The following is a 22901-nucleotide window of genomic DNA, read 5'->3' as shown; positions in this document are numbered from 1 at the left end:
GAAGGGAAAAGGAAAACTTGTGTTCAAGGGTATCACTGTCCCTTCCCTTCTGAATCCTATAGAAGTGGGGGCCCAGAAAAAAAGCAGTATGTTGGGGCTGGGCGGTAGCACAATGGTTTGAGGGCACATAGTGCAAAGTGTGGGGACCTGTACAAAGATTCCAGTTCAGGCCCCCGGCCCCCACCTGCAAGGGGGTCGCTTCACAGGTGGTGAGGCAGGTGTCCTTTCCCCCTCTGTCTTCCCTTCCTAATTTCTGTCCTATCCAACAATGGAAAAAGTAATGGCCTCCAAGAGCAGTGGACTCACCCATTGTTAATCCTGGAGGCAAAAAAAAAAAAAAAAAAAAAGCAATATGGCCATACCCTTTTCTTGGAACCATATATTCAGAGGGAGCTGGGGCCACAAACTTCGAAGTGGCTACTGGCAGACCTTGGATCAAAAGGCAGAGAGGGTCTATCTTGGATCAAAAGGCAGAGAGGGCCCATCTGCATGGACTGAGGCCTTTTCCCAGTAAATTTCTATTTTCAAAAAATTTATATTTTAATGAGAGAGAACCAGAACATGTAATCCTCTATCACATGTAGTCCTATAGATTAAGACTTTCATGCTTGAGTCTACTACCTGGTTATAGTTTTTTCTGTATTATCTCTAGGCATAAATAGCAGCCAAGAATCTGGCTTCAGGAATACTCCATGGAGTTGAGATTGGGCTGGGGGTAGGCTTATGTTGTTTTACACTAGAGCACTACTCCTCTCTGGTTTATGGTGATGCAGGGACTTGAACCTGGGACTCTGGTAGAGCCTCAGCCATGAGAGTCTGTTGCATAATCACTATGTTATCTCCCCCAACCATGGCCTTCACTTGAAGGATCAGGAAGGAAGTCTTAGCTGGGGACAGTGATTGTTCTGACGCTTGGAGGTAGGCCGTATTGGCTGTAGCCCCAGAGAGAGAGAGTAAGTAGGCCTCATTGGTTTCTTTTTAAGGACTTACCTGAAACAGCAGCTTAGTAGTGGAGGACTCCCATTTCTTGAGTTGTGTCTTGTAACCTTGTTTTGTCAGGTATGGTCCTAGATTCCCTACTTCCTGCAAACCCTTGCTAGAGGAAAACCAGGGTTTGCTGAGGTTCATTTTAGCTTCTCACAGGGTCTCATATACCAAGGTCCAGTTGATTGGTGGGGCATCTCCACATGCTAAGGCTCCTGGTGCCCAGACCCGTTCCAGTTACAGAGTGGCTTTACAGAACTAACAGGGAAGGGACCCCAGGGAACAGACAGGCCTTACACAGCGTTCTTCTCAAATGGCTTGCTTAAGGTGGCCCTTATGGCAACAGCAATACTCACTTTTAGCCATAACAATGACTCAGAGGCTGTTGTCCAGGGAGATGGCTGCAGAGAGGCAGAGGGATGCCAAGACGGCACTGGCCTTGAAGACAGCCAGCAGGTCACAGGACTGTCAGTCTTATCTCCACCCGGCCTATACCCTCACCCAGAAACTGTGGCCCAAAACAGTGTAACTGAGCTTCTCTCTAGGTTCTCAATTTACCCTGGTCCCATAAATGGTACTCTCTTCTGCAAGCCTGGCAGGCCCAAGGATCCCTCCTCAACCATCAGGAGTGGGTAAGAATGATGGAGAGATCAGCCTGTAGGAGTATCAACCAGCTTGCATGCTTGAGGCCCTAGAAGCTAGTTTCAATCCCTAGCACTATTATGCCAGATGTGGGCAGTGCTCTTTCGCTCCTAACAGCCCTTTTTTTGTTTGTTTAAGATTTATTTTACTTATACATAGGAGTTTCACACGAGACAGAGAAATCAGAGCACCACTTGGATGCACACTATTCTGGGGACTGAACCAGGAACCTCAGGCATCTAAGTCTAACACTCTTATCAGTTAAGCTACTTCTCTAGTCTATTGTTTTAAAGGAAGGGGTCAGTGGGAATAGGCTGGGTCTCTACTAAGCCCTACGTGCACTCAGGAGCTTGTTCTTGCCCAGATCTTTGCACTTTTCAGTCCTAGGTCCCCTCCCAGCTGTCTCTATGTCCCTCTACTTCCCACTGGTCCAGTTAAGGGCTCCAGGTGCCCACTGGCTGTCCTCTGATCTTGGCTCCCACCTCTAGTGGAACAGGTGTCCAAGGCTGCCCTAGAAGCCATCCATAGGAGCTACAAAATATAAAGCCTCTGCCCAGTCATCCCTTTCTTCAAAGGAATTACTGTGCAACTCTGGGGTTCCATACCACCCCCTGCCACATATTCTGCTAGGGGCCCAGTCTAGGAAGGTTTGCAAAGAAGCCTCAACAAGCCCATGCCTGGAGGCTGAGCTAATCCTGAATGATGGGGTAATACCATCAGCCAGGATCCAGAGAGAGAAGTTGTTTTCATACTTGCCTCATAACCTGGACTAGAAAGAGGACTTGCATCCCCAAGCCCACCCTCTGAATCTCTCTGGAGTCCTGGAACCTGCTCTGGTGCTGCAGTATTTCTAACCCCTGGGGCCAGGACTGGTGCTAGGGGATTCTGCCAGTTTGCAAATTAGAATCACCCAGGGGAGCGTTTAACTAGCACCACTGCTGGGCTGCTCAGGCCTATGAACTCAGAACCCTCAGGATCACCATTCACTGGGCTAATAGTGCAAACTCCAAACCCAGATAGCAGTGGTAACTAGGATCTGGTGTGATGGGGAAGAAGTGGCTGGGATTTAGAGCACCTGTCCCACATGTTTGTTTGTTTGTTTTAACCTTTGAGAACTGCTAGTCTAACAATTGTACAGCCTCAGATTAAACCTGCATGCTGGTTTGTGAGTCTGTAGTCAGCAGACTCACACTATCATGACATTTATTACCTATGCCTGATGTGCTGAGCTTAGCATATTATTTTTTCTGTTTTGTATTTTAGCCAGAGCACTGCTTGGCTATAGTTTATGGTGGTACTGGGGATTGAACCTGGAATATCTGGGCAATAAAGTCTTTTTGCATAGCCATTATGCTATCTCCTTAACTCAGCACATTACTTCTTACTAACCTGAGACTTGATATGAATAAAACAAACTAGACAACCAGAGTTGAATTTCAATTGTTCATTAAAGAACCAGAAAAAAAGAAATCCTTTGAACCCAGACTGTCTCCAGGGAGTTCTTGCTGCTAGTTCCTCCCTAGTTACCAGTCTGCAGGGGAGCAGCAAGGTGGCCTAACGCCTGTTCTCACCACAGGTACAGTCATGATTTGGACTTTACCATTTCTCAGCACTAAGCTCATGCTTCCTCATGTGTAAAATGAATTTTAAAGTGCCTGCTTCAAAGACTGTGAGGATTAAATGAGATACTGCAATACACTGGGTTTAACAAACCAAATTGGTGGTCAGGGGTGCCCTCTTCTGGTAAGAAGGAAAGTGGCATGGCAGCCAGGCAGGAAGTTCACCAGACTGGAGAGAATGGCTATGTATGGATGATGTTGACAGTTTAAGAGATCATCATATGGCTTCCACGTCCAGTGGGTGTGCAGAACTGATGCTGACAAAGGCAGGACATTTAAAGGGGAAAGGGTTCAAGAAAAGGAGGGCAGACAGTTTTCAAATATGGTCTGCCTAAATTTTAGCGGGAGGACAGAAGCCACGGCTGCTTCAGCATCTCAAAAGATAAAACTCCAGGCAGGGTACCCACCAGGCATTGCTACAATGGCCTCCATTCTTGAGCTCTCTGCAACCCACGACTGAGCAGATAGGGAATGAGTAGAGCATGAGACAGACCCTTGGGAGACACCAAAAGCAGCCTGCATCTGCTACTGCCTGGTGGCAGGGAAGGATTACTGGGCCAGTACCCACCAAGACTTCCAGAATGCCCAATAGCAATGGCTCAGTAACACCCAGCAGGAAAAACACAGAGGTGCAGCTGAGAGAGATAGAGATTTATTTCTTCTGTTGCATATTTCAGACTTCACACTGAGCTTCAGGCACAATGCTGCCCAGGTTCTTCTGAGAGCCCTGCCAGAGTCTTCTCCCCACACTGCTCATGAGGGCTCATCCCTCCAGGGGGGGAGCCCAGGCCCTGCTTGCAGTTCTGGGTACCTGGGAGACTCTGCATTGGGTTTAGCAGGCCCTGGTGCCTGCCTTTCCCACCAGGGGGTAAAGGATGCTGGAAAGCCCTAGAGCCAGCCCTGCCCACCCTCTTCTGCAGCCCCGTGGCCAAGAGAGGCTGTCCGCTAGAGGCCAGCTCTGCAGTGCTCCCCACAAATCACTTGTCCCCTGGGCTTCAGGGCCTGGCATGGCACCGGCACCCCTGCAGAGCCTCAGCCCTGAGCACCACAGGCCCAGGCTGGGGACACCCCTGGAGAGAAGGCAGGCTCAGCCTCCTCCAGGGTGTCAGCAGATGGGCTTGCCAGGCCCCTGCTCCCCAGAGCCATGGCCCACTTCCTCGGGCTGCTCTGAGCCCTATTGCACATCTTTTGTGTGAGTTCTTCCCCCTTCTACCCACTTTCCTTTAAAAAAAAAAAAAAAACAAAGCAAACCATTGGAGGGGAAGAGGAAGAATGGGGTGTGGAATGCTGGAGCCCTTCTCCCCACCTTCCTGCACACCCTGCAGTCCCAAGCAGGTCATCCATCCACTGTAGTAAATATGCCACCCGCCTTCCCTGCCGTCTGTGTGGCTCTCCATGGCTCATGTGCTGTGTCACCTGCCCTCTGGTTCCTGTCTGGGGACGGGATAGGAGGGGTCGGGGGGACCCCCCTCCATTGTCTGTAAGGTGCAATTCCCCGGTCTCCCGGAGGCGCTGAGGCCCTGCTACCTGAGTCGCCCGTCTCCTTTGACAGGCCCCAGCTCCGATTTGGGGTCAGGAAACTGGGAGCTCCAGCTGGTCAGTCTGCAGAGCTCCAGGGAAGGGCAGACAGAGGGGCCCATGGCACACAGTCCCCCCACAGACCAGAAGTCGCTCAGTTCCCCATCTGTCCAGTCCTCGAGTGCCGGACCCGTGAGCTCTGCATGCCGCCGGGCAGCCTGCTCTGCTGGCTCTGGCTGAGGCAGGTTCAGAATGCTACTCAGGCCCTGGAAACTTTGCTCCATGTACTCGTTGTGGGGTGGCCCGGAGTGTAGCCAGCTGGCATCATCTGGGGGTACAGAGCAGGCAGTGAGTATACCACACCCCCAACTGGTTTCACAGAGGCCATACCCATAGAGTCCAGTTAGTGCACTCCTGTTTTCATCCCTACTTGACCACTGAGTAGCATCATGCTCAGTGACCTTGGACCTGTCCATAAAACTCTCTATGCCTGTGTAACTTTGATTTATGAAATCAAGACAGTAACCTTTGAATTCTCAACCAGAGGATTTAAGAGTGGGGTCAAGGGAGTTGGTGAAATAGCTCACTTGAATAGTGCGATGCCTTCAAACCTGGGTGATCCAGGTTTGAAGGAAACTTCAGTGCTGTCATCTTTTTCTTCCTTCCTTTCTTCCCTTTCCTTCCTTCTGTCCTCCCTCCCTCTCTTCCTTCCTTAGCCTTCAGTGTTATTGCTGGGGCTTGGTGCCTGCACTGCGACTTCACTTCTACAGGAGGTCCTTTTTTTTTTTTTTTTTTTTTTGCCAGAGTACTACTCAGCTCTGGCTTAAGGTGGTGTGGTGGTGGTAGTGGTGGGATTGAACCTGGGACTTTGGAACCTCAGGCATGAGAGTCTTTGTATAACCATTATGCTCCTACCTTCTGCCCATATTTTCCATTTTGTTGCCACTGTTTTTATTGTTGTTTATTGTTGTTGGACAGGACAGAGAGAAATTGAGAGAGGAAGGGAAGACAGAGAGGGGCAGAGAAAGATAGACACCTACAGTCCTGCTTCACTGCTTGTGAACTGACCCCCCCTGCAGGTGGGGAGCCAGGGATTCAAACCAGGATCCTTGTCAGTCCTTAACGTTTCACACAATGTGCACACAGCCTAGTGCACTACAGCCCAGCCCTCAACTATCGTCTCTTTCACTCTTTGCCTTGGCTCTCTCTCTTTTTAAAAAAATTATAATTACTATTATTATTCTGGATAGATACAGAAAAACTGAGAGGGGAAGAGTATGTAGAGAGGGAGAGAGAGAGTCAGGCACCTGCAGCACTGCTTCACCGCCTGTGAAGCTCTTCCCTTTGCAGGTGAGGGCCAGGGGTTTGAACCCGAGTCCTTGTGCATTTTAACATGTAAACTATACATGCTAGCTCTGCCAGGTGCATCACCATTCAACCCTGCCTATCTCTATCTTTTAAAAAGGGGGGTGGGGCAGGGAAGATAGCATAATGTTTATGCAAAGAGACTGTCATGTCTGAGGCTCCAAAGTCCCAGGTTCAGTCCCCCACACCACCGGAAGTCAGAGCTGAGCAGTGCTCTGGTTAAAAAAAAAAAAAGTTCAAGGCACTTTCAGAAAATGTGGGTACTTTCTAGTAACAGTTTGATTTGTGTAAAACCCTGGTCTGTCTCAAACTTTTTTTTTTTTTTTTTTTGCCTCCAGTTATTACTGGGGCTTGGTGCCTGCACTACGAATCCACTGCTCCTGGAAGCCATTTTTCCCATTTTGTTGCCCTTGTTATTACCCTTGTTGTTGTTATTATTATTGCTGTCATTGCTGTTGTTGCTGTTGGATAGGACAGAGAGAAATGGGAAGATAGTGAGGGGGAGAGAAAGACAGACACCTGCAGATCTGCTTCACTGCCTGTGAAGCGATCCCCCTGCAGCTGGGGAGCCGGGGCTCAAACCAGGATCCTTATGCAGGTCCTTGCGCTTTGCACCATGTGTGCTTAGCCCACTGTGCTACCGCCTGGCACCCCATCGCAAGCGTTTTTAGTGGTTCCCAGAGCAGTCAGAATCCTAGATACCAAGTCAGGCAGTAACACATCCAGTGGAGGGAACACAGTACCATGTACAAGAGCCTGTGTTCAAGCCCCTGGTCCTCACCTGCAGGGGAGATGCTTCATGAGCAGAAGAGCACTGCTGCAGGTGTCTCTCTTTCTCTGCAGGTGTTTCTCCTCTCTGTCCCTCTCTCCCTGTCTCTCACCCTCTATCAAAAAGAAAGAAAAAGGGGGGGAGGCTGCCAAAAATAGTGAAGCCATGCAGGTATCAAGCCACAGCAGTAGCCCTGGTGGCATAAAGAGACAAGACAAAACAAACAAAAGCGCCTAGGTCTCAGGCCCTTCAGCAAAGGGCCACCCTGCTTGCTTTGCCAGCCTTTCTTCCTGCCAACCCCCTGCATCCTACTCCCCTTCCCTTGTGGCACCTCATATGTACCTCCCAATTTTGTTTCCCAGCTTAGGCTCTCCTGTCTCTAAACACCCAGTGTGTTTCTGAAGACTCAGCTCTAGTACCTGCCTGCCAGTCTGGCCTCCATCCTTCCCTCTGCCTCCTTCAGTGGGCTCTTGAGTTCTGGGGGAACGAGCAGCCTGCCTGTTCTGGATCTACCACACCTGGTACCCAGTCCTCCTCATGTTAGCCCTTCCCTCCCCCACCTTCTCTGAGACAGGATGTGGCTGGAGAAAGAAACAACTAGCAACTGAGCACCTGCTCCACACCAGTGATTTCTGTTCCATGCTCCCAGGAGATCCTCAATAGTTGTATTACTTCTACTTTGTACATAATAAACAGGCCAAGTAATTTGCCAAGGCTGAAAGCCCAATTAAAGTGTCAGAGCTATGTTCCAAAGCCAAGTCTGCCTGACCCCAAAGCTTACCTTCCTGTCAGGACACAGTGCAGGGCCCTGAGCAGCTAAGGGATTGAAGGATCCAACTACCCCCACCTCCCCACTCTTGGGCTGGGAATCAGCCCCTGATGGTCAGCTTATAGGGGTCACCCAGATGGTGGATCCTATTCTGCCTGGCTTCTGGACATCACTTGGGACCAAGATCCTTACCTTTCCTGAGAGGTAGTTTGCGGTTGAAGGTTAAGGGCAGCACGAGGAAGCGGGTCTCAGCAAGAGGCTCCCAGAACTGAAGCAGCCGAACAATCCAGGCCCCTGGCCGCAGAGGTCGGCTCAGCGGGGGCTTGTACTGTGTGACCTCAGTCTCCGAGTCTACTGCGATGTCATAGGACGTGGCCACCACATAGGTGGGGTCAATCCACACCACGGTGGCTGTGAGGTTGGGGCCCCGGGCCCAGCGCTGCATGGCCACAGGTTCATCCAGCGGCCCCAGCAATCCCCCAAAGTTCCGGAAAAGACGCTCTTTGGGGTCCCACTCCGTGCCAACCTGCAGGAAGGAAGGCAGCTGGGCAGGAGCCTGGGGGAAGAGTTCTCTCTAAGTCATCTCAGGTCAGTCACTATCGTTTGGAGCCTCAGTTTCCCCATCTGCAGAATGGAGGATCAAACTAGGTTCTGCCAGTTCTCCTCCTGTTCTGAATTGCTCTGAAGTGGCAGGAACAGGAAGGCAGAGAAACATTGTGTAGGCCGGCTTGCCCAGACACCATCTCATAGAAAGCCAAAGCCTCTGGAGAAGAGACAGAGGAGCCACTGGACAGCCAACCCCCTCTGGAAGGAAATCTCTATGGTTTAGAGACAGGGCTTGTGTCAGAATAAAAGTCTACTCCCCTCCCTGCCTGTATTTCTGTGCACCCCAAGTGGGAGGTTCTCCCCAATGTATGCACACAAGAGTGACACAGCACGGGCACTTGAATTTGCCATTATTGAGAACCCAGTTCTTACCCCTCCCCTGGATATTCCTCTCCCCACTACCCTGAGTATTGCCAGAGGTCAGGAGAAAGCAAGGGGAGGACCTGTCCCACCTCTAAACTCTGGAGCCGGCTGGCCTGGTTACTGCGCCCCAACAGCTTCAGCGACCCTCGGGGCATCAACCACATCTCAAGCGTCTCTGCCGGCCCTTGGGCTGAGGGCTGCACCACCTGCGTCACTAGGTAGCCCTGGAAATGATCGTCATAGAAATACAGGTGCACGCTGGACGGCAAGCCCCGGGGCTCAAACCTAAGGTTCCAGCAAGGAGAAAGGGAGAAGCCATGAGCACACCTGGTCTGGCCTGGAATCCCAGGAAGGGGGCTTTGGGGAGTCCCGACCCCAGGTACTTCCATTGCTCTGAATCTCACACCCACAGCAATGTGTGCCTGGCTCTCACCTTGGGTTTTTTTTTCCTTTGTATCCTCCCCTAATAGGGGCTGGGAGTGCTATGGCTGTCCTCCCCAAGGCCCTGCACCCCAAAGTGAATGAGTCTGAAGGAGGCTACCTGCAGAGTGAGGTGGCTGTTGGGGGCACAGCAGTGGCAACATGGCGCAGGCTGAGGCGAGCGAAGGTGGTGTAGGCGGTGAGCATGATGTCGCTGAGCCCACTGGGGCCGTCAGCTGTGTCATACATGTTCTCCCAGTATGCTTTGAGGGCTGGTGTGCCAGGTGGGTAGCTGCCATACAGGTGGAAGTCCAGGATTTCTAGAACCTCTTGGTTCACGGTTGACTCAAACTTTCGGGCAAAGAAGGTGGGCCTAGAGATTTGCTGGAGCAGGAAAATCGGGATAAAGGAATCTGGAGGCCCCAGAGGACAGAACAGAGAGGGAGTTCCTCCCAGGACAAACTAGAAGTCAACCACTAAGGCTTCCTGCTGCCATTGAGGGGTTGTCCCAAGTGAAGCCCCCTGAGATACCCTGACTGGCCTCTCCTGAGTCTTCTCCCTCCTCCCTCCCCATCATGAGCTGTAGCTGATAGACAGCACTGTGTGCCCTGTACAAACTCAGTGTCCAGAGTTCTGATTTGAAACACTCATATACCGTCAGTGGATAACCACAGTAACAGTAGCTAACACCTCCACCACATCACATAACTACGATTTCTTTTTTTGTGGCAAGGACATTTCAGGTATACTCTCAGCGGCCTGGGAGGTAGTGCTATGGCTAGTGTGCTGGGATTACAAGCATGAAGCTCCAAGTTTGATCCCCAGCATTACATGTACCAGAGTGATGCCCTGTCTGTCTCTATTGTAAATAAATCAATCTTAAACAGAAAAGGAAAGGAAAAAACATCTACTCTCGGGTTGAATCCTTTTTGATCCTGGTGAGTGGCTGAGGGGCAGCCCTAGCAAGGGGCAGGAGTGTGGGGAGCACCTGTAGCCGGAGGAAGTCCTGGGGCTTGAAGTCGTTGGGGGAGCAGCCACACCAGTCCACAATGTGCTTGTACTGGCATTTGCAGCCTAGTTTGCGATTCCAGTTGGTGACCCGCAGGTTATTGTCCACAAGACTCTCACAGGCCTGGCTGTTCTCCAGCACTGTGTGGAAGAAGGACTGCAGGGTGCAGGGTGGGTGAGCTGGGTTAGGGGAGCACACCCCCACACCCTCATAGTCCTCCCTGGCTTTGGCTCAGACCTGGGTTACCCACCTCAGCTGGGAGTAGCGTGTAGGTGTAGAACTGGCGAAGCTGGGCCACCAGAGGGTCTTCTGTGCGCACTACATACTCCACAAAGCTTCGTGTCAGCACGAACCAATCAGAGCCGCCATCCACTACGATGCCTGCTGGGATCTGCCGCTCCCCCAGTCGCCACATGTGTGAGTCACACTCGTGGAAGAGCCGGTCCAAGCCCTGCTTCTTGATGAACCTGTGGGCAGCAGGTTGGTCAGGGCTGAGGGACTCACAGCTCAAGGGCCAGGCTTTCCCACCTACCCAGGGACCAGCTCTCCTCCAGCTGTGATTGCTCTGTGGACCCTGAAGTCTTGTGGGAAGAGAAGGGTGCTGGAGAGCCCCAGGGCGAGGGCTCCTGCCCCTTACCTGGAGTTGTCCCGGCCATGCGACTTGAGGAAATTCTTGTCTCGATTCTTGGACAGAAAGGCCACCAACTCCTCATTGGTCCTGCAGAAGGGATGAGGTGTGGGCAGTGTATATGAGGGGGGCCGAGTCACTGGCTCAGATCAGAGCCCCCAAAGTACTCTACCTTCTTTCAGAGCTGCTGGACTGTGTGCCCTACCCTTGGATGATGTTCTGAGCTGGTGGGCAACTGAGGTCCCGAGGAAAACCGCCCTGTCCTTCCTCCACACCTTTGCTGTCTGACCTAGCAGCCCCCAGGTACAGAGCTGTGGCTCCTTCTCCTACCCATCTCCTGTTCCTCTCAGAGCTTCAGGCCTGGAAATCTTTTGCACAGCCACTATGCTATGTCCAAATATTTATTTGAGAGGGATAAGAAGAGGACAGAGAGAGCCAGAGCACCACTCTGGCACATAAGGTGCCAGGGATGGAAGCTCAGGACATCATGCTTAAGAGTCCAACACCTTATCCACTGTACCACCTCTGGGGTCTCTTATTCCTCTCAGTCCTCAGATCACCCTTTACTAACCAAATCCCTAAAATATGGTTGGAGCCAGGGGAGGAGAAAGAGCCCATGAGGGCTTTGGTGGGCACCCCTCCCACCTGGAGGCTTCAGAGCACAGCTCCGCACCTGGTAGGGTAGTCGGTGGCACTGAGATTGATGAAGAAGTCCCAGGCCCAGCCGGGCACCTCCAGCAGGTCCTGCATGCTGCGCAGGTACATCCTCAGCAGGCTGGCCCCGCCCCAGATGGTGACCATGCGCCAGGGCGTGACCCGCACGTTATCATAGTGCCGGGCCAGCTCCACCACTTCCCGGTGCAGGTAGTTGGACCGCTGTGGGGGGTCAAGGAAGAGGGGAGTGGTTCTCTTCAGCCACAGGCTGAACCCCAGCCCCGCCCAGCAGTAGGACAGAGCCCAGTGATACAAAGAAGGCATGGGGAGGGCTCCAGGTCCCAAGCAGCCGGTCTCTTTGTGTGGGCTGCACTATCCGAGGCTATCTCCCTATCTCTGGGCCATCTGAGCAGGTCAGAAACTCCGTCTGTGACCTTCTGGGTCTCTGTTCCTAAGTGTACCCCCACAATACCTTGTCCACGTGGATATAGAAGAAATGCTGCTTGTGGTAGACGGCCTTGAGGAGACGCTTCAGCTGGCGGATGGCCCGGCCATGGACCACCAGCATGTAGGCAATGCGCACAGGGGGGCCATCCATGGGTTGCTGGGCCCGGCTCTCATCCCACTGGATGCCTGGGCTCATCTTTCCTGAGTGGTGAGAACAGGGGCACCAGTGAGACCCTGCCCCAAGCCACAGTGAGGATGGGAAATGGGAAGAGGGGACATCCTGGAGAGGGAGCCCAACTCTGAGGGGTACAGGCCACTCACAGCACTTGACATTGCCTCCCAGGGTTGCCCTTTGCTGCACAGGCCTGTCCCTTCCTTACCAGGCAGCTTGCAATGCCGAGGCACCTCCCTGGGCATGAGGTTCCCGGCCTGGTGCAGACACACCACATTGGCAATCTCTTGCTGGCACTGCTTGGAGCTGGCCCGGGCCAGTGCAGACAGGGCGTCTTTGCCCACAATCTCGCACTTGGGGGTGAAGTTGTTATCCGTGGGTTGGGGGGCTCCTTCCACACTGCCTGTGTCTCCATGCAGTGGGAAGCCGGCTGCCCCTACCAGAGCCTCCCCAGCTGCCGCCCCACTCAGGTTCTGGCGGCCCGGAGCCTCTGGGGGTGGGGCAGGGGGCACCCGACGACTGGCTCTATGCCAGCTGGTTACTGCCCGCACAACCTTGGCCACGGGCACGCCCGGACCCTCAGCACGGGCCCGCCAGCGCCCGTGCCTTCTGCCTGCGCTGCCCCGTCGCCCTGCAGAGCTGTCGGTGTCTTTGGAGCCCTCGCCGGGATCCAGGGGCCGGGGCTTCCTCTGCCGTCCTTTCTGCAAAAGACAAGCAGACAGAGGCCATTGGGATAGTTATTCTCCTGCTCCTCTAACTCTGCTGGCCAGGGGCACCCTTAAGCCAAGAAGCCTCTGCCACTCTGTACCTGGAGAAGCTCTGCTCTGGCCTGGAAGGTAGTACAGTGAATAAATCATTGGACTGGCAAGTATGAGGTCCTGAGTTCAATCCCTGGCATTATTATGTGCCAGAGTGGTGCTTTAGTTCTCTTCCTATTTCTAATTAATAAATAGATAAATATTTGGAAAAAAGAAGAAAAAAGATGTTCTCTAGTGGTCCAGAAGGTGGCGCAGTGGATAAAAGCATCGGACTCTCCAGAATGAGGTTCTGAGTTCAGTCCCTGGCAGCACATGTACCAGAGTGATGTCTGGCTCTTTCTCTCTCTCCTCCTATGTTTCTCATTAATAAATAAATAAAATCTTTAAAAAAAATGTTTCCCAGTCAGGCATCCTTGATCCTTGGCCCAGCAAAATAGCTCACTTGGAAAGTGCTGCTTTGCCATGTGTGACTCAGATTCAAGCCTGGACCCCCGTGCACTAGAGGAAGTTTTGGCACTGTGGCTTCTTTCCCTCTCTTTGATTCTTTGTCTATCTGAAAAATGTCAGCCTGGAGCAGTAAAGCTCCGGTGGTAACAAATTATTTTTAATAGAGAAGCTCCAATCACCTGAGGACTGAGCACAAACACCTCTGCTGGGAGCCCTCCCTGCCCTGCCCTGGAGGAAGCACCTGTGCACCACCCCTTCTACAGCAGGGTCACAGGACACTGCGTCTTCCCATGCTTTGCAACCAGATAATTTTCAGTAGATATGAAAAAGGAATGTCTGCACTCGTGGTGATGGAAGTGTGCCGAGATACTGCAGGCCACACAGAAATGTCCACCAGCATTTTCCCTGGGTCTACTGGGGGGGCGGGGGGGGGGAGGTGTGCTCAGAAGGAAAGCATTTTATTTAATTTATTTATTTATTTTTACTGGAGCACTGCTCAGCTCTGGTTGGTATTAGAGACTGAACCTAGGACTTTTGATGCCTCAGGCCTAAAAGTTTGTTTGCATTACCACTTTGCTATCTCCCCAGGCCAGAAGAAAAGCATTTCTACCTGAAGGTGCCACCACTGGCAGCTGGCAGTGAGCTGCTTCTGAACATACACGTGTGGCTGCCCTGTTTGCTTTCCAATCTTGCTGCCTCTTCTCAAGCTTCTGGTCACATCTGAAAGTGTTTACTGTGTGTCCAGGGAAGCTGTTCATAGCTAGAGCACTGGACTTGCAAAAAACATGAGGTTCTGAGTTTTACCCTCAGCATCACATATGCCAGTGATGTCTGGTTCTCTCTCTCTCACTAATGACAAATCTTTTCTTTTTTTAAGTGTCTACCCACCCTCTTCCCCATCTCCTTCACCCCCTGCCATATGACCTCCCCCCTTCCCTGCCTAAACAAATCTCAGCTACCCTTCAAGACTGGTTCCAAGTATGAAGCTGTCTTGTCTGCCCTAGAAGATGATGCTCCTCTAACTGACACTGGGCTCCCTGAGACTCTAACGTCAGCCCCATCTCCCCAGTGGCTGGTGTAGTAGGCACATGTTAGGCTGGCATCAGGCAGATAAGACACACAAGGGACAGAGGAGCAAGAGATCCAGTGTGAATATGCTGGATCCACCAAGCTCTGCTTCTCCCCACAACTATCCACCTGGTCTGAGCTGTTCCTGTCGTCACACACAGGGTGACAGCAAGTATTAATGTGCTGGTGTGAATTGAGACTGAGAAGCCACTCCTGTCAACCCCGCTAATGGTTCCCTGCCTCTGCCACTCCAGAAGTGCCACCACAAGTTCTTTCTTGCCTGGCCTGTCAGCAGCCTGACTTACTCAACCAGCCCTTTCCTGGAGGAATCCTCCTCACCTGGCTTCCTGCTGGGCCCCTGCCTCCTGGCCACTCCTTAGACTTCCTGGCTGACTTTTCAAGCTTTTCTCCTGGGAACTCTGGGAACTTTCCTTGTCCTAGCTTCCTGGTGATCTCGTTCAGTCTCTAAACTCTATCCATTACTAGGCTCCTCACTCTGACCTGGCTTGTTCCTTACACACCTTTGGGAGTTGAACTGCCAGCTTCCCTGACCTCACCCTTGGGAACTGACTAGACGTTTCCAACCCATGGACCCAAAAGAAGATTCTTTTCTTTTTTTAATATTTATTCCCTTGTTTTATCGTTGTAATTATTATTGTTGTCATTGTTGGATAGGACAGAGAGAAAGGGAGAGAGGGGAAGACAGAGGAGGAAAGAAAGATAGACACCTGCAAACCTGATTGACAGCTTGTGAAGTGACTCCCCTGCAGGTAGGGAGCCAGAGGCTCCAACAGGGATCCTTATGCCGCCCTGTCCTTGCACTTCGCGCCATGTGCACTTAACCTACTGCCCTACCGCCCAACTCCCCAAAAGAAGACTCTTGTTCTTCCCAGCCTGCTTCAACCTTCACCTCAGCACCAACTTTATTCTTTGGGTGGCTGTGGCCAAACATGTTCTTATTCATTTATTTATTTACATTGGATACAGGCAGAGAAAAATTGAGAGTGGAGTGGAAGATAAGGAGAAAGAGATACACGCAGTGCTGCTTTACCACTCGTGAAGCTTTTCCTCCCTGAAAATGGGAACCAGAGGCTTGAATCTGGGTCCCTTTTGCAGAGTGTAATGTGTGTGCTTAAAGGGGTATGTCACCTACCCCCATCTTTTTATTCCCCAAAGATTTATCTAAGAGAGAGAGAGGGAGGGAGAGAGAGAGGAAGGGGGGGAGAGAAAGGACGAACCACAACATAACTCTGGTACATGGAATGCAGGGAATCAAACTTGGGACCTCAACCTTGAGAGTCCAATGCCTTGTTCATGGCACCACCTCCCGGGTCACAGGAATCACCTTTGACTCGCTTCCCTCACACCTGATGCAACCTCAGTAGATCCTGCTGGGTCCTTCTCCCAAAGACATCCTGAATGTTCCATTCCTCGCTTCCTCCTTCGCTGCCAGCCTGTCTGGAGTCCTGGCTCCTCCCCTGCTCTCTAGTTGCTGCCATCACTGCAGCCAAGGTCCCTGTTAAAACAACTCCCACTCACCAAGCCTCTGATCCCTCCAAAACCTCCCTCCAAAACCCCTGCACCCTCACACCAGATCAGAGTGCTGTGCTGTGTGCACTGCCTGCTGCCCATTTCTTATTCTGACTTCATCTACTTACCCCTTCTTAAGCTCACTAGGCTCCAGCCACAAGGCCTTCCCAATATCACCTCTGACTGCCCAGTATTCACTGTACACTGTGTCTTCCCCTGGTCTCAGACATCCCTATAGTCTATACCACGCCTCTATCATTATTTGCTCTAAGGGCATCTGCTCAATAGAGCAGCGCTGACGACTGAAGTGACAACCCCAGGCTGCCTTCACTCTCCCAATTCCACCTGATGCTCAAGACCTGCCTTCATCCTCTAACTGATTTGTGCGGTGTTAGTCTGGGTCTTTCCCCTCACAAGAACACCAGCTCCATGAGGACAGGTTTTCTGGTGTTTTGTTCACCCATGTGGTCACTGAGCCTGGAGGAGAGCCTCACAGTGGGAGACACTCAACAAATACTTGTTGAATGAATGAATGAATGCGAAACTCTTAATAATCAATAATACTGCCATTTGTATTATGGCTGGACAGGGATTAGGAAGCCAGGAGAGGGGCCAAGGTCCTCTAATACTTTTGTTTTTATTTTCCCTTTTGTTGCCTTTTAAATTGTTGTTATAATTATTATTTTTGTTGTTGTTGATGTCGTCATTGTTGGATAGGACAAAGAGAAATGGAGAGAGAAGAAGACAGAGAGGGGGAGAGAAAGACACTTGCAGACCTGCTTCACCGCCTGTGAAGCAACTCCCCTGTAGGTGGGGCGCTGGGGGCTCGAACCAGGATCCTTCAGCTGGTCCTTGTGCTTTGCGCCATGTGTACTTAACCTGCTGCACTACCACCCAACTCCCAGCCCTCTAATACTTTGGACCCTGCAGGGTTGAGGTCTTCTTGCCTTCCCTTCCCCAGGCTCTGCCCCTTTCCTGACCCTACAGCAGGCTGACACCTGGGTAGAGTCCAACCTGCACCCTAGCACTCAGGTCCCGTGTGCCCCTAGTCAGGCCTCTGTTCTTGAGAGGTACTCAATGAGAGCTGAGGATACCTGTGCCCAACCTAAGAAAAGACACATACAGGATGGGGGGGGGGGTGCAGAGCTAGGGGAGTAGATCCCATTCTATGCCTACAGTGAGGCAGACACTCTAAACTGGGCTGGCTTCAGGAAAGGTAAATGTGGCCCCACATGAGACTGTCCACCTGTCAAAACCGAGCCTGGCCGCACAAGGGGCACAGAAAAGCCATGTTCCAGCTGAGGTGGGTAGAAATGACAGTGGAGTTGTGGGCTCTGAGGGTGGAAGCCTGTATCAGCAAGTCAGAAAGCCAGTCAAGAAGGCAAGATCTGGTACACATGGCCAGGCGAGCTGCGGTAGGGATGGGGACAGGATGTGGGAGGAGGTGGACAGACTGGTGGTCGGCACTGCAGCACAGAGCTGGCTGACCCTGCAAAGGACAACCCCAGAAGCCAAGAGCCCAGGAGGCAGCAGTGAGGACTCTGTCCTGGGATTCTAACCCCTAGCCTGTTTACATGGTTGGGGGAAAGGGTCTCAGCTGCCCCTGAAGTCAGGGTTTCTGATTACTAGTGGCAAGGACTGTGCTCTAAGTCCTCTCTGTCCTCTTGAAGTGGTACTATTCAGAGTCCTTTGCCACCTCCTAGCTCTGTGGCCACTCCGAGCACTGAAATGCATGCATCACACTCCACCACGTCCAAGTGGTGAGATGATGTTTGAGAAAGCTCTGAGAACTTTAAAGTGGCTCTCCTGATGGTACTAGCCTTCCTGGCCTCCACTCCAGCCCCTCCACATTTAGGCAGAGTGAGCTATCAATGCACATCTGAGCTGCTTCTGCTCAGACCCCACCCAAGCTCTCCTACTGCACTTAGAATAAAACCCTGGCCCCTGCTTGCACTCACTGAAACCTTCCTCCAGGGAATACACCACACCTTCCTTTCCATCCCTCCAAGGCACCAGCAGAGTCCATCCTCCACTGGGTCTTCTGCCTCAGCTCTGTCCTCCTGTCCCCCACCCTTCAGCTACATGCCCTTCCTACAGAAGCCTTCCAGACCACCCGCTCCCCACCAGTCCCTTGGGAATTCTGTTGAGTTGCCTTTTCACTGCCAGGCTTCTCCTGCACACTGCCTGCCCATGACAGAAACCTTGTCTATTTTATTCCTGTATCTCCACTTTAGCACAGTGCCAGTTATGTATAACCATTGTGCTATCTTCCTGAACAGTGACTAGTATGAAGCAGGACCTAATAAATATTTGTTGGCTATCTCGGAGGTGGCACAGTGGCAAGAGTGTTGGACTTAAAATTATGAGGGCCTGAGTTCAACCCCCAGCATTGCATATGCCAGAATGATGCTCTGCTTCTCTCCTCCCGCTCTCATCAATACAGAAATCTTTAAAAGGAAATCTGTTGAATGACTGACTGATTCTGATATAACAATGTGTTATTTATCGCTAGCATAGCAAATGCCAGGAGCTCTGCAAATACTCCCCAGGCATCATTTTCATTCAGTGTTTACAAATGCCTGACTAGAGAGGCACTGTCACCAGCATCTGGAGGCAGGACACTGATGAGGACACAGAAAGAAGTTGGGTGCTTTGTCTGTGGTGACACTGACACTTAGCAGCACCACTGGAGGACATAGGGTGGTGAAGTGGGTGCCCTGTCAGCATCCACCTTCCTAAGCACTATGTTATGCTGCCTGGCAAATCCCAGGCCAAGTGAGGAAGTTGCTGGCGGTGTCCAACACTGAAGGCATCCAGGACTGCACAGTCTCTTGGGCATCACGGATCTCTTAACCCTGCAATCCAGGGAGGCCTCTCGCAGGTGCTATCAGGAAGCTGGAGGAGGGCAGGGAAGCAGTACCCCAGCTACACAGCTGCTCCAGTTCTCCACCTCAGGCTGTGCACAGGGCTGCTGCCGGAAACTTGAGGCCTGCACTCTATATCACTCCATCTATGTGGACTTACAGAGCCGTGCAGGCCAGGGCCACATGTTGCTGAAAAGTTTCAGAAGCTCAGCCTGTCCCTCCCCCAGAGCAGTCAGTGGGTCTGCTCACTTCCCCCAGTGTCAGCAGCCTCCCTCCCTCCCAGCACCACCACCAGCTGTCTCCTAGCCCACCCCACCCTCAAGCTGCCTCCCCCATCCAAACAGCCCAGCTCACTTCCTTCAGATGTCACAAAGCCAGCCCCCTGCCTGTGGCTCCTTTTGGAGTTAGTCTCCTATCACTCTGTTCCTGTCCTCTCATCCCTTAAAAAGGCAGCAGTTTTCCCTGGCCTTCATAGCAGGTCTCCCAGCTGCCTTGATGTAGGGAAGGGCCATGGATATCAGGGTCCCTTGGCCTTCATCCTGTCAGTTGGAACAGCCCAAGAGGACAAGGCAAAGGGAATTTCACCTTCTAGTCCTAGAGGCTCCAGAAACCAAGGGGGTGGAATTGGGCAGGGCAGTCATGCCCTCTGGCTCACAGTTCAGAGCCTATCCTCCTGGGCCTTCCAGGATGGCTCCAGACCCCACTTCCTGACCACACAAGGCAGGGCACACCCGGACCTCCAGCTGGCACAGGTCAGGCAAGAGCGAGAGAGACCCGTGCAATGGGGAAATGGGGGCCGACTGGAGCAGTCCAGGGTTTCTCCCTGCTCCAGGGCCGGGGGCTACGCTGAGCAGCAGGCACTGTCCCCAATCCCTGAGAGTCACGGGGCCTGCCCCACAATTCCCCGGTGTCCTGAGCCCAACTCACAGGCCACTTGCCCTTTTCCTGACTCCCGCACTCAGACACCCTCGTGCTCAGATGCCCGGTTGCAAGAGCCCGTCTAGGGGACAGTCCAGTTCCATCTGTCGGGGTCACTCCCTGTCGCCCCCTCAGTGGCCGAAATGAGTTCCACTCCGACTCACTTCCCACTCGCCACGGCTCCTGAGGCGCAGCCGGGCGCGGATGCACAGGGTCCCCACGCCCCATTTCTCCGCCCCGGCATGCACACCCCCGCCCCCTCCCAACTTCAGAAAGTTTGGCCTGGGGCTCCCCACCTCCTAGCAGCCTCGGGTGGAGCCCCGCCTCCCGGCCGCACTCCCTCTCCCTGAGCCCGACCTTCACGGCTCCTGGGGCCTGAGGCCAGTGCGCCCAGCTCCCCTTTCTCGCCCCGGTCCGGGCCTCGGGGTCATGCACCGCCCTGGCGTGCAGCCCCTCCAGCCCTCCGGGGAGGGAGCGCCAGGGGTCCGATGCCCGGCTCCAGGCGGCCGTCCGCACCCCACACACACGCGGCCGGCGCCTCACTCCCCCCGTCCCGCCGCCTGCAGCCCCGCCAGGACCCGGCGCGCCCCCGCGGCCGGCCTGCCCTGCCGCCCGCCCGCCCGCCCGCCCGTCGGAGCACCTCGCCCAGCTCCTCTTCCTCCAGGCCGCTGAAGCTCCACACCACCAGGCCCTGCAGCAGCAGGATGGCCAGCGCCGTGGCGATCGCCAGCTTGTAACGCCGCACAAGCTTCTGCACCCGTGCGCTCGCCACCATCTTCCTGCCCGGGCGCGGGGCGCGCGCCCAACCCTGCAACCCGGCCGCGGGCACGCGCGCGGGCCCCGGCGACTCCCCCGTCTGGAGGCGGGCCGGGCGCGCGCCGGGGCGGGGCCCCAGGGCTGGAGGCGCCGCGCCCCGCGGCTGGGGGCGGAGCGTCGGGCCGCTAGGCCGCGGTGGGCGTGGGGCGGGCCCTGGGCGGGGCGCGCGGTCTGCGTGGGTCCCGCCAAGCCTGCACCTGGGTCTGCGTACTTCTTCCAGCACAGCACACCCGCAGCATCCCGGGACCCGGAGGTCTGCAGCCGAATCTCCCGCTCGCCGCCGGATATCGAAGTCGAGGGACTCAGCGTGGGGCAGTACCCAGCTAGAGCTTCAGACAACTGAGATGGAGAGACCCTATCTGCACTCCTGATTAAAGCACCCGGGAGGCCACTCCCATGGGGCAAAGTCTAACTCCCCTGCCTGGTTTAAGAGGCCCCTCTCTGAGCCTCACTTCCTCCCCTCCTGAACCCTCACGCCCCTCCGCCTGAGGCCAGAGCCGAGGTTCTCAAATTCCAAAGTGTATGATTTTCACTTGGAGTACTTGCCATAACAGGGAACCTGTCTCCACCCGCTGCGTTTCTGCTTTGCTAAGCGGGAGTGTTGTGGGAGAATTAGATTTTCAACAGGTTCCCAGGTGGTGCTGGGACCACACTTGGAGAACCTCTAGACCTTGGCATATGCTGTTGTTTCCTTGCCAAGTCCTAGCAGCTGTTCTGCTCCCTCTCCTGCACCTGCTGTCTATGGCATCTTCCCCAGGTGCTTCCCTGGCACAGTGCAAGTGGGCACGGATCACACATCTGGCCGGATATCTCTGGGGTCAGGCCTTATTCAAATGTGAAACCTTAACTAGACACTGGACACCTAGCAATACTCAAAAAGTTGTGAAGGTGTCATGGCAATGTAGCCCATCTGGGAGGAGCCTGCTTTGCCATGCTAGCGACTCAGGTTCGGCCCCCCACCCCCACCCCCGTACATCACATAGGAACATTAGGGCAATGGGGCAGGCTTCAGTAGTGTGGCGCTTATCATCTGAAAAAGTTGGTGGAAGCCGTGAAGCCCCAAAGATGTGAAATCCAACTTTCTATTTAATCAGCTGATTACTTTCCTCTCCTTCCCTCTACTTTATTTTCTTCACCTCGGCCCTCCCCACGCCCCTTCACTCCCCCCCCCACCTTCTTTCTTTCTCCCTGCATGTGTAAGCACCACACAGACAAGGATTATACACCTGCAGCCCTCTCTTGAACTAGCAGGCCAGTGAAGGTGGGAGAAGAAAAGCAAGTGACCCCCACCCCCACCCCCCAAACCAGAGGCATAACCAGCTGGGGAAGAAACCCAGTAAGTTGGGAAGGAAGCAACATAAAGAGAAAAACAAGACTGAAGATTTAAAACAAACACTTTAAGAATCACTACAGAAAGGTCTGGGGAGACATTTAAGCAGCCCATGGTTCAGTGGGTAGAGTTCAGAACTTGAATATATGAAGAAGAAAAAGAAGAAGAACTTGCATGTATGAGTCTGGGTTCCAAACCTGGCACCTGAGATGTTGGAACAGTGTTCTGTTTCCCTCCTGTTCCCCTTAGTAAATGCATACGTATATTTAAAAAATAAATAAATAATTGAAAACAATGATAAAGGCACATGGAAGTTGTCAGGAGACTAGTTTGGTGAGAAAACTGTAAGCTGTGATGAGGACAGGAGATAGTTATTTGATGGCACCTAATTCAACAAACTCTCCTTGATTTATGTTCTGCTGACCTGCCATAGGTAATCATTCAGTTCTTCAGTGTTAGTTAAATGGAGAACTGTAAACACTGTTTCGGATGACAGTTTGGCTACTTAAAGAGAAACTCCACTTCAAGGATTTTGGAAAACATCAGTTGACATGCCAGCAGTTGATATGTTAATTAAATATTGATCTTTTGTGCTCATTAAACCAGTTCCCAAGGGATGTCTACCTGCCAATAGTCTCCCAACAAAAGAATAACTCTATTTCCCACTGATTGTGTCAACTATTTACTCATGAAACATTTTAAATATATTAATTGCCAGGAATGGAACTCTGAACCTCACATACTCATGTTCTGTGCACTATCTCCCAGTGTACGCATAAGTTATTTATCTATTTATTGACAAATAAATAAAATAGAGACAGAGAGAAATCAAGAGGAAAGGGGGAAATAAATAGGAAGAGTGAAAAAGCGACACCCACAGTACTGCTTCACGACTCACAAAGCTTTCCCAGGAGCTTGAGCCTGAATCCTCGCACATTGGAACATGTGCAACCAACCAGGTACGCCATCACCTGACCCCACACACTAGTGAGTTTAAACTACAAAAACCTATTTTAAAATAGTTCTCACCCATTCTTCTCCATATTAACAGTCTGAATTGTTTGCTAGCTTCCTTCATAACTTCATTTCTCCCATCTTTCTCTGTAACAATTCTCTCTTACACAATTAAAAAACATATTAGGGCAAATGGAGTGTCATACTCAAAAAAGTCTAATCTGTGGTCTGGGAGGTGTTGTAGTAAATAA

General features: G+C 52.5%; 1 protein-coding gene across 1 annotated transcript; it reads right to left on the bottom strand.

Annotated features, from left to right (window-relative positions):
• Window positions 1-3881: 3881 nt before the first annotated feature.
• On the bottom strand, window positions 3882-20395 carry XYLT2 (xylosyltransferase 2). Its single transcript, XM_060203699.1, has 11 exons — window positions 20191-20395; window positions 12174-12666; window positions 11819-11994; window positions 11366-11568; window positions 10702-10782; window positions 10315-10531; window positions 10044-10220; window positions 9177-9439; window positions 8725-8920; window positions 7859-8192; window positions 3882-5091 (listed from the first exon to the last, which is right to left on the bottom strand). The coding sequence occupies exons 1-11, from the start codon at window positions 20323-20325 to the stop codon at window positions 4769-4771; spliced, it is 2598 nt and encodes an 865-aa protein (XP_060059682.1). The 5' UTR covers window positions 20326-20395; the 3' UTR covers window positions 3882-4768.
• Between the last annotated feature and the right edge of the window lie 2506 nt (window positions 20396-22901).

This window comes from Erinaceus europaeus, chromosome 12 (assembly GCF_950295315.1).
Source record: "Erinaceus europaeus chromosome 12, mEriEur2.1, whole genome shotgun sequence".
In the NCBI taxonomy this organism is placed as follows: Eukaryota; Metazoa; Chordata; class Mammalia; order Eulipotyphla; family Erinaceidae; genus Erinaceus; species Erinaceus europaeus.
This window is presented reverse-complemented; position numbering and strand designations above follow the sequence as displayed.

Excerpts from the sequence above, each read along its gene's own strand:
- XYLT2 (XM_060203699.1), bottom strand. The coding sequence starts at position 20,325 with ATGGTGGCGAGCGCACGGGTGCAGAAGCTTGTGCGGCGTTACAAGCTG. Across the intron at positions 10,221-10,314 it reads ACACGCTACTCCCAGCTGAG|TCCTTCTTCCACACAGTGCT; the intron begins GTGGGTAACCCA and ends TGCACCCTGCAG. Across the intron at positions 8,193-8,724 it reads GCCGGCTCCAGAGTTTAGAG|GTTGGCACGGAGTGGGACCC; the intron begins GTGGGACAGGTC and ends TCCTTCCTGCAG.